Source organism: Alexandromys fortis, unplaced genomic scaffold, assembly GCF_014885135.2.
Source record: "Alexandromys fortis isolate MF-2015 unplaced genomic scaffold, M_Fortis_MF-2015_v1.1 scaffold_51, whole genome shotgun sequence".
Taxonomy (NCBI): Eukaryota; Metazoa; Chordata; class Mammalia; order Rodentia; family Cricetidae; genus Alexandromys; species Alexandromys fortis.
Window position 1 is genome coordinate 1,351,418 of NW_026067925.1, and position 11,597 is coordinate 1,363,014.

Here is an 11,597-nt window from a genome sequence, read left to right on the forward strand (position 1 = left end):
TTTCCATCTACATTTTTCACTCCCAGTTCTCCAAGTCAGTCCTGAGGGATGTAGGCAGCAGGTCCCAGCTCACTCTTTGACGAGGGTCGGGAGCGCGGCGGCACCGGTTACTAAAAACAAAACTCACCCAGCTCCGCAAGAGCTCAGCCACTCCGGGCTTTCCGGGCAGCAAAAGAGTGGCCAATGGGGGGACCGGAAATCCCGCCTACGCCGGAGGAAGCTAGGGGAAGCAAGGCAGCCAATCCCGAGGAAGGGAATTGTTCAACGGGGGGGGGGGGACCACGGAGAAGCCGCTCGAGGCCGGAAGTAGCGAGGGGGCGGGACGACGTGCCGGAAGTGCTCGCTCCCGGGTTGTTTCTGTTTGCTGTCGGGCGGAGGAGATGCTCCGGGAGGCCGAGTGCGGGGACCAGGAGGACGGTTAGAAAACGGGCGGCGCAGCGTGGGGCCCGGGCCGGGCGGCCGGGCCGCAGCCAGACCATGAGCTACACCAGGCACTGGGGGGAACGGTTCCTGAACCTGCGGGTGCCCCCCGCCGGTGTGTTCGCCGTGGCCTTCCTGGCCCGGGTCGCCCTGGTTTTCTACGGTGTCTTCCAGGACCGGACTCTGCTGGTGCGGTACACCGACATCGACTACCATGTGTTCACGGACGCCGCGCGTTTCGTCACGGAAGGGCGCTCGCCTTACCTGAGGGCGACGTATCGCTACACGCCGCTCCTGAGTTGGCTGCTCACTCCCAACATCTACCTCACCGAGCTCTTCGGCAAGTTTCTCTTCATCAGCTGCGATCTCCTCACCGCCTTCCTCTTATACCGCCTGCTGCTGCTCAAGGGGCTGGGGCGCCGCCAGGCCTGTGGCTACTGCGTCTTCTGGCTGCTTAACCCCTTACCCATGGCGGTGTCGAGCCGGGGCAACGCCGACTCCGTCGTGGCCTCCCTGGTGCTCACGGCCCTGTACTTAATAGAGAAGCGGCTGATCGCGTGTGCCGCGGTGTTCTATGGCTTCGCGGTGCACATGAAGATGTATCCGGTCACCTACATCCTCCCCATAGCGCTCCACTTGCGGCCTGAGCGCGAAAGCGACGAGAGTCTCCGGCAAGCCCGCTACTCCTTCCAGGCTCGTCTGTACGACTTCCTGAGGAGGCTGTGTAGCTGGGCGGTGCTGCTCTTTGTCGCGGTGGCGGGACTCACGTTTTTTGCCCTGAACTTCGGTTTTTACTATAAATACGGTTGGGAGTTTTTGGAGCACACCTACCTCTATCACCTGACCAGGAGGGACATCCGCCACAACTTTTCCCCCTACTTCTATATGCTGTACTTGACGGCAGAGAGCAAGTGGAGTTTCACCCTGGGCATCGCAGCCTTCCTGCCACAGTTCATCCTGCTATCAGCCGTGTCCTTTGCCTATTACAGAGATCTGGATTTCTGTTGTTTTCTTCACACATCCATCTTTGTGACTTTTAACAAAGTTTGCACCTCTCAGTACTTCCTTTGGTACCTCTGCCTTTTGCCTCTGGTGATGCCACTAGTGAGAATCCCTTGGAGAAGAGCCATCGTCCTCTTGATGTTGTGGTTTATAGGACAGGCCTTGTGGCTGACTCCCGCGTATGTGCTAGAGTTTCAAGGCAAGAACACCTTCCTGTTTATTTGGTTAGCGGGTTTGTTCTTTCTTCTGATCAACTGTTCCATCCTGATTCAGATTATTTCCCATTACAAGGAGGAACGCCTGATAGAGAGGATCAAATATGACTGACGGGCGTTCTGGATCTTCTGCAGCTTCTGTTACATTCTGATCATTTTGTATGGACTGGGAAAGCTTTGCAAGTTTTTCCTCCCTGAACATTCTGAGGACTCTAGTGGACGTTTCCTCGTTCCAATAGAAATGAAAACCAGTGTTGGCCTTCTATGTAAAGGGGACCCAATAATTGAGGTCCAAGTCTCATCTGCTTGAGAAAAGTAAAGGTCCTTGTCTGACAGTCGGAAAGCCGATGAAGCTAGAAGATGCTCACTTGTTTTTGAACAGTAGAGAAGTCGACATAAAGTCCCTAGCAGTGTTTGTTCCTGTCATACTGGGCCACTGTTGTCCCTTCAGCCCCCACCTTTCCTTTCTGCCGTGGTGACAGCTGTGAACATTTACAGAGTTTCCAAAGTACAACATTTTTACATATAAAATATTAACACTACCATGTGTGGTTGGGAAAGTTTGAAATTTTTGTATTGGGGCTTAGAGATAAACAATCCAAAGAATTTAAATTGTGATCATGTATTTGTTTTGTAATTTAGTTTTTCAGCATTAGTATTGTTGGTATTCGTTTTATACCAAAAGGTTAAATTTAAACTCATCCGTTTTTAGACCTGAGTTTTCAAAAAAGAAATTGAGCACTATTATAATATTTATATGGTTATCCTTTTTCTAATTGCTAAAACGATTTTCATCTAGAATTTAAGCTGAGTATTGTCTGTTGTAAAATTAGTAGACTTTAGGTGATAAAACCTAAAGTTTCGGGTAAAACCTCCTTTGCTCTCTTCTGGTCTTATCACCTAAATCGTTACACTGTTGATAGATAAGGCATCCCAGCTTAGGTCTTAGCCTCTGAAAATTCCACGATGGGAAGGAAGGAGACTCCTGGAAAGCTCGTGTGCATCCTGAGGGCTCACTGGTCTGGACTAAAGAAGAGTTAGTTACCCAGGGATGTGAGGAAGTGCAGAAACCAGCTTTGCTGGGCAGGTGCAGAAATGGGGCCTTGCTGGGCAGGTGCAGAGATGCAGCCTTGCTGGGCAAGTGCTTTCTCTTACCACTGTGACATTTCCTGGGGGAAAGTACTTTCTCAGCTGTATGAATAAGCATCCTAAAATATTGTTAGAAAAGCTAGAGTCCATCTAAGCTGAGGCTTCCTAACGTCCAAAGATCTAGCAGCAGATAGTATGATTTTGTGATCATGATTTAAGAAAACCAGTAAATTGTTTTCCAGACTTAAAAACAACAAATTTCTGAAAACAAATACTCCAGAAAAGTTGTTATGCCAAGGCAAGCCTAAAAAGCGTTTGAGGGTAAAATATTTATAGGCAGGTCATAATTAGAAGTTCTATCACTGGCGGCATTTCTTTGCTGGGTTTCTTTTGGGATTTGCTCTTAGAGGAATAGGTGGCTTTTCTGTGGCTGTCTGTGTAGGAAAGCAGTCAGTTGTAGAAAACATGACTTTTCCTATGTCAATTCCATATGCCTCGCTAGCTCATTACTTGACAGCTTATTGTTTAAGACAGTTTAGTAGTGGCCTTTCCAATTCCATCACATGAACTTTTTTAAATTATTATTATGGGGCTCAAGCATTCTAGGCACTCCCACTGAGCTATGTACCAACTCCAAGGGGATTTGTAGAGTGAAAGCTTTGCGGAAGGAAAGTGTAGTTCGTGTGTTTGTAGAGGCCTGACTTTTGTTGTTAGACAGTGTTAGTCCAGGCTGGCCTCAGACTGACTTCATAGGCCAAAGTAACCTCTAGCTCCTGATCCTCCCTCACACTGCTACCTCCCAAGAGCTGAGATCACAGTCCTGTGACACTGCCTGGCTCAGAGATTCTTTATCAAGGAAATGCAAGTGTTTCTTAAGATATTTTGCAGTTTATCTGCTGCAAACACTTATTTTTTTATTACTTGTTCTATGTGTATGGGTGTTTTGCGTGTATGTCTGTGCACCATGTGCATTCCTTGTGCCCAAAGATCCCAGAAGAGGGCATTGATTTCCTAGAACTAGAGTCACAGCTGGTGATAGCCACCATGTGGGAATCTTCTGGAAGAGCAGCCAGTGCTCCTAACCACTAAACCAACTCTTGAGCTCCCTGGTGCAAAATAGTTAAAAGTTAAATGGAGAAATGGTTTGATCTGGTCTCTTGGATTTTACTTTTGCATTGCAACTTTTAAACTTTTTATTTGGGAAGAGGCACAAATACCATGGCCTGTGTATGGAGGTCAGATGCACCTGAGACGGCAGAGGAAAACTTGTGCTAGTCGACTGTCCTCTTTCCACTGCTGGCCCTGGATCAGACTTGGGTTGTCAGGCCTGTCAGCAGGTACCTTTTCACACTGAGCTGTTGATTGCTTTGGCTACTTTTCACTGATACCTCTTGTTTCCCCGATTAGTCCTTGAGTAGTACCTTTAAATTGTATGGCTCTTTGGCTTATTTTCTACATAATTCTCTTGTTCTTATATTCCCTGCATTATCTTTACGTCACTGTAGCAAATGACTCAATTGTCGAGAGAAAAGGTTTATTTGGGGCCATGGATTTAGAAGTTCCGGTTTGAGGTTGTTTGGCCCTGTTGCTTCAGGCCTTTAACGAGGTAGCATATTGTGGCAGGGAGCACGTGCTAGAAGCAGATTATTCACCTCATTGTGGGTGCAGAAGAGGAAGAGGAGGAGGCGAGGTTTTTTCAGTGCCCTTGGAGGACACACCCTAGTGCATTTTAGGCATGGCCTAAAGTTTCCACAGCTTCCCAGTAGCGCCATAGGCCTTTAGCACTTGGGCCTTTGTGAGGAGAGTTAGACCCATACCACAGCATCACTGTGAGATTGACTTACAGACAAGCTTTACCTCCTAAAGAAGAATGTTTCCCCAGATAGGTTGTGTTCTAAACAGAGCATTGTGTGTTTTCTTCTGGAACTGCCTTTTTGATGTCTCCAAAATGTCCTTAAAGACCTCAAGGCAAATTCCCAGGATTAGGTTCATTATTGTCTTTGGGGGTTTTTGTTGTTGTTGCTGCTGCTGTAGGAGATGTGAATCCAGGCTGGTCTTAAAGAACTCATTAACCTCTTGAATCTACCTCCTGAGTACTGGGGTTAGCAGGTGTGCTGGTTGTTTTGATTAGTTTCTTTGGAAAAGCTGTGATAATCATCCTCTACTGCCCAGCTCAGCGAAAGAATTCTTAAAACCATAGATCGCAGCTACCAACTTCTTATCATCTGGATTTTTTTTGAGTAATGATGTTTCATAAGTTGTGTAAAACTTGTCATTTGGTTAATTTATGGCTGAATATATTGTTTTTTTAACATCAGTTGTTATATTTCCGACTCTTGCCATCTGTGCTGTGAGTGTGGTTGGTGGTCTTTAAATGAAATCTCTCGTCATTCCTCTCATTCTTTATTCTTACTTTTGTGTGTATGTGAGTGTGTGTGTGTGCAAGTGCGCATCATCCTTGTGTGTATGTGAGTGTGTGTGCGTGCGAGTGTGCATTATCCTTGTGTGTATGTGAGTGTGTGTGCGTGCAAGTGCGCATCATCCTTGTGTGTATGTGAATGCGTGTGCATGCGAGTGCGCATCATCCTTGTGTGTATGAGTGTGTGTGCACGCGAGTGCGCATTATCCTTGTGTGTGAGTGTGTGTGCACGCGAGTGCGCATCATCCTCGGTTGTCATTCCTCAAGCACCATCCACTTTGTTGCGTTTTTATTTTTTGGAGCTGTCCAGGTTGGCTGGGTTACCCGTCCCCAAGTCCAAGGATCTGCCTGTGTCTGTTTTGGCAGCACTGAGATTCTAAGTGAATGTTGTACCTGCCCTTTTTTATTTTTATTTTTCTTTAAACATTAGCCCAATAACCCTTACTTTGCTCAGTCAAAAACAGAATTGGCAACTAAGTAACCTCTTTCATAACAGTTGAACACATACTTTTGTCAACATTTCTGTCTCCCTTCTAAGAACCCCTCCCCCCCCACTACCACACATACACACACTCACTCACACACAGGGTTTCTCTGTGTTTCCCTGGCTGTCCTGGTACTCACTCTGTAGACCAGACTGGCCTGAACTCAGAGATCCTCCTGCCTCTGACTCCCGAGTGCTGGACTTAAAGACATGTGCTTGACTAGAAAGCAAGTTTGTCATCCTGTGTTTTATGGCAGACTTTAGATGAGAGGAAATACATCTTGGGGATCCATCCTTTTCTCAGTGACAGTAGTTGCTTAATTGATTTTGTATTGCGATGATGGCTTTCATGGTTAATGTAGAGCACTGCTCTGCCACAGCTTAAGCTCTATGACAGCACTTCAGATTTGGTGTTTGCACTTAGCGTACTTGTCTAGCGGAGGAGTAAAGTGTTTTAAAGATTAAATGACTTGGTAATCAATGACAGAACTAGAATTTTTAGTGAATTCTTCCGACTAACATGCCCTTTTCACTGTTTTAGATTTTCAGAGTGCCCAGACCTAGCAGATGATTTCTGCAAAATAAATGGATCAGCACTTAACTGTGGCAGGTGTCTTCATCAATCAGTTTGACCTTCCTGGTTGTGTGTTTGTGTAAGGGCTCTACCGAGTCTCTCTCTCCCCCCGCCCCGTAACTACTTTATGTATATGAGCGTTTTGCAGACATGTGTATCTACACGTGTGTGCTTGGTGCTCCTCAGTTCAGATGTTGGATCCTCTGGAAATGGAGTTACACATGGCAGTGAACCCATGTCCTCTGGGAGAACAGCAAGTGCTCTTAACCACTAGGCCCCACCCATCTCATTTCTGTTGTTCTGTTCTCCCTCCCTCTCTCCCTCCCCTCCCCTCCCAGAGAAACCACCACACTGAGTGCCCTAGTAGCTGCTCCACTTCATTCTCATTAGCCGTTTCCATCCTCGCCTGGGTTAATCTTCTCCACGTTAGCCATTCTGACTAGTGAGGACAAACCTTGAGTAGCTTTAAAACTTGCATTTCCCCTTAGGTGTTTGCTGTCAGTTTGCTTCTTTTGAGAACTACCATTCAGTTCATTAACCCATTTACTAGAAGACTCAAGTATTTTTTTAATGCTTTTTTCTTTACATATTTACTTTAAATATTTAGCATGAGAACGCTGGGCATATTAATTTAACTGTTGTTTATTAAAGACAGGGCCTCACTATGTAGTTCTGGCTGTCCTGGAGCTCCCTACCTAGACCAGGTTGGCCTCGAACTCAGAGATCAGCCAGCCCCTGCCTTCCAAGTGCTGAAACCAAAGGTGTACACTGTTATGCCCAGTGCTACCATGGGAATCAGTGGTGGTTTCTCAACACAAAAATACAGCTACCATAAGGACAAGTCCAAAATTGAATTTAAGTTCTTCCACAGAGATACTTGTTCATTTGTGTTTATGGCTGCTCAGTTTACAATTACATAAGAAGTATGGCTGGTGAATAAAGAAAAGGTGCTACACACACACACACACACACACCTGAGTTTTATTCAGCCGTCATGACATTTGCAAGGGTAAGGACTGAATTGGGGTTATACGTATATATTACATTTATATATTATATGTATATGTGTGCAATACATACATTAGATGGTGGGATGAGAGGAACAGATTAGTCTAGAGTTCCAAAGGAGATCCCAGCCTTAAAGCTTTATAGGTGTTTGCCTTTTGTTAAGCCTTAAATGAGCATCAAAGAGATGGGTTTTGTTACGGTATTTTCATATGTGCTTTCTGTGGGTCTTTCTCCCTGACCCTTTGCTGCTGGTCTCCCAGTAGCCCTTCTACGTTCATGTCACATTTCTTTTATAAAAGATTTTTTGTTTTTTTGATATAGTCTTACTATGTAGTTCTAATAGCTCTGACTGTCCTGGGACTCACTCTATAGACCAGGCTGTCCTCGAATCCCCAGAGATCAGCCTGCCTCTGCTTCCCAAATGCTGGGATTAAAGATGTGCGCCGCCACACTTGACCCTCATGTCCCCTCTTTCTCCCCTTCAGAACCCTTCTTTAAGCTGCTCCCCTCCATTATGGTCTGTCTCCCTTCCTTATTCCCACCCACTGACATAATTAAAATCTAGGGAGCTGCATTATGGGAGAAAACATAACTTCCAGTTCTATCTTTTTCTTGCAAATGCCACGATTCCAATTTTCTAATTTGTGTGTACCTGGGAGGGTAATAGCTGGTTTTATGGTGGTTTTGTTTGTGTGTGTGTGTGTTGGACTTATATAACATAATTATGTGGCTTCCTGTTTTTATAAGCTCCCTCTTCATCTTGGCCTAGAAGGTAAGTAGTTATATGTACAAAGTAACAGATCCTTAACATATCTGGCTCAGGCTGGACAGATTTGTACTTCTGTATCCCCACCATACATTAGCTGATTTTTTTTGTTATTGTTGCTTTTTTTTTTTTTTAATATTTTTTAAGACAGGGTCTCACTTTGTAGTTCTGGCTGCCTTGGAATTCACTCTGTAGACCAGGCTAGTTTTGAACTCAGATCTTCCTGCCTCTGCCTCTCTAACGCTGGAATTAAAGGCACGTGCCACCACCAACCAGCACTAATCAGTGGAGGTTTGGCGGGTGCCTCCAATCTACAGAGCACTTTTCTCCATTGTGTTGTGAGGGGCAGGGGTCACTGAAAGGCCAGTGTTCTGTAGCTGGAAGCATGTGTCCTCTGCCTGGGTCACACGCATCACAGCAGCGCAAGCGTGTATTCAGCATGGCTGCGGCAGAGCCATTCATTTCGTCAAAACGCATTCATATTCATTATCCCGAATAAAAGCCAGACTGAATGGCAATGTTTCTAGCTGCGCAGACACTCTGCTAATTGCTGTGTCTGCTATCTAAAATGAAATGACACTTACAGCGACTGTTTAAAATAATTTGGGGCATGAGTATTTGAAGTTTAGTTCGTTTCACACAGGGAAATTTTAAGCTGCTTTGCCCTCCATCCTTTTGGCAGTTATTTATAGGTCCTGGCCATGTGTCAAATATGGCGGCAGATGAGTCAAATGCTCTGCTTTTGAAGAGTAACCAGTAGCATTAGAACTGCATTCTACTAATAAAATGTTATGTGAGACCCCATTAAGTTCCATAAAAATACTGTGGTTTTTAAAATAAGGGTGGGTGGGGACTTGGGTAAGAATGTTCCCATGTGTATTTTACAAATTAAAAAGTTCTCAGAAAAAAGGGACTTTCCAAACTAAACGACCAGTTAACGCAAGACCAGAGTTGGACCCCCGCACTGATGATTCTAGTTCTTTATTTTTTTAAATTATTTTGCAAGTTTCTCTTGATGCTACACGAAGATGATTGATTACCCAGGAAAATACCATTTGTGTAGTAAATGCCATTCATTCATCTGAGCAGAGTTTGACCCTCAGGACCAAATGCTACAAAGAGAATTAACTCATGAAAGCTGCCCTCTGACCTCTACATATGCACTGCAGCATATATGCCATCCCAAACCAGCCTGTTAATAAATTACTAAAGCATATATGCTTTGCTCAGTGTCCAAATAGTACCTTTAGCAGGACTCGAACTGCGGTCTTCTGGGGAGCATTTAGCTGTGGACAGAAGATTATCCCCTGCGTTCTAGAAAGCCAGAAGGACAGGAAGAAATTGTTCAGTGATCATACAGTGAGTACTAGGTGCCAACTTCAGTATGTTTTCAGATAGGCTCTGGATACGGATGGTGAAAATGACAGTTTTGCCTTTCAGGAATTCAGTCAGACACAGGATGGAAAGGTGACTGTAGCTCACAGTTCCATGGTTGGGTGGAAATGTGTATGTAGTTCACCCACCCACCGTCTGGATTAGGCTAGTGTAGAACCTGGGATAGCTAGGTAGTGAGATGTTATTGCTTTTCTTTAACACTGGATAAATACCAGTGGTTGAAAAAAAAATTTCCTGCTTGAAATCTCCCAGTGATTAAACATACCTATGGTAGTTTGAATGGAATTGGTCCCCATAAACTCATAAGGCATGGCACTATTAGGAAGTTGCCTTCGTTGGAGTAGGTGTGGTCTTGGAGAAGGAGGTATGTCACTATGGGGTCAGGCTTTAAAGGTCTCATATATGTTCAAGCCACACCCAGTGGTTCATTTCAACTTCCAGTTGCCTCTGGATCAAGATAAAGGACTCCTCAGCTCCAGCGCCGTGTCTGCCTGCATGCTGCCTTGCTTCTTGCCGTGACGATAGTGGACTATAATGATAATGAACTCTGAACTGTAAACGAGCCACCACAATTAAATGTTTTCCTTTATAAGAGTTACCATGGTCATGGCATCTCTTCACAGCAATAGAAACTGTATCTAAGAAAATACATTAACAAAATACGATTTTTTTTTTTTTTTGAGACAGGGTTTTTCTGTGTAACTATCCTAGCTGTTCTGAGACTCACGTCTCGGACTCACAGAGATCTGCCTGCCTCTGCCTCCTGCTGGGAAAGGCAGGTGTCACGACTGCCTGGCCAACATGACTTTTTATAAATAATTTATTTAACTTTATTTTATGTGCATTGGTGTGAAGGTGTCACTGGAGTTCTAGACAGTCATGAGCTGCCATGTGTTTGCTGGGAATTGAACCTGGGTCTTCTGGAAGAGCAGCCAATGCTCTTAACCACTGAGCCATCTCTCCAGCCCCATAAATATGACCTTTAAAAAACACTTCTGAGGCAGTCTCCTATAACCTAGCTTGGCCTTGAACTCACTATATCGCCAAGGATCATCCTGACTCCTGATCCTCCTGCCTCCACCTCTTGAGTGCTCCAGTTCTAGGTATGTGGCTTATACCAGGTTTATGCATACTGATGAGTAAACCCGGCCGGGGCTTTGTGCGTGCTGGGGAGCACTCTGCCAACTAACCTGTTCATGATTGGCTCTTTCGTGTTCCGCTTCATCTACCTCATCCCAACCTCCTTACTAAACTTTACCACCTCTTCCTGCTTCTAAAACATCTGCTGCTCCTGTGGCTAAAAGCCCTTCTTGTGTCTCGCCAGTTCACATTTTATTTAAGGGTGACCTGACCTTTGCAAAGCTCTCTCTGGCCCAGCCCTTTTGTTTTACGGTGTGGTCATCTTGTAGTGTAGTTTCAGTGGGTGACTATGCCAGCTAGGCCATGAGCTCTTCAGGGACTGGGCTATTTTTTTACTGCGATTATTTTCCAGAGGTTTCACAGACCCAAGCCAAGATGGGCGGAGTAACCAACATCGTTGAGATACTGGGGCGTTCCACTTACTGCCAGGTTCATGGAATTGAGTTATACAAGAGTCTGTCAAGTGGGAGCTGGGGACAGTTGAGTCCTTCGAACAGTGTCCAGGGTGGCAGCTGGGAGAAGGAAAAGAAAGCAGTTTCTTAGAGCCTGTCATTTCGAAATGCCATGGGTGTCTGCCTAGTTTTCCAAGGTAGGAGTTGATAATCACTTCCTGTTCCTTCTCCTACTACCCGCCCCCATCTAATCAGTCACTGAACCCTGTCAGTTCTACTCTTTAATGTCCCCAGAGCCTGCTGGCGTCTTGCCACGGCTGTTGCCAGTCCTGCAGTGCAGGCCCTCATTATCTCTCCTCTGCAATCGATAGCTCTGCCTGCTCTCGCTTTCTGTCTCTCTTGCCCTTCACCCCACCTCTCATTTGTCTTCCCCACTGCTACCACCCTCCGCTTTCTAAAGCACATCTGTTCCCATCACCATTCTGACGAGACCTGCGCGAAGTCCAAATGCCTTGGCACCTTCTGTCTCGCACCAATGTCCCCCACTCGGCCTCACTCTGGCTCGCCAGATGATGCAGTTGTCTGAAGTGACCCCGCCGTGAAGCCCTCACTTGTGTTGTTTCTCTGCCACGTGGGCTGTCTTACCTCCTGGCCTTTGTGTTGGGTGCCACCCATTTTTCAAGGCCTAACTCA

At 45.6% G+C, this 11,597-nt stretch overlaps 1 protein-coding gene across 1 annotated transcript; it reads left to right on the forward strand.

Annotated features, from left to right (window-relative positions):
- The first annotated feature begins 319 nt into the window (after positions 1-319).
- Pigm (phosphatidylinositol glycan anchor biosynthesis class M) lies at positions 320-5,043 on the forward strand. The gene has a single exon (XM_050143023.1). It carries the CDS (start codon positions 478-480, stop codon positions 1,747-1,749), a length of 1,272 nt encoding a protein of 423 aa, XP_049998980.1. The 5' UTR covers positions 320-477; the 3' UTR covers positions 1,750-5,043.
- The last annotated feature ends 6,554 nt before the right edge of the window (positions 5,044-11,597 follow it).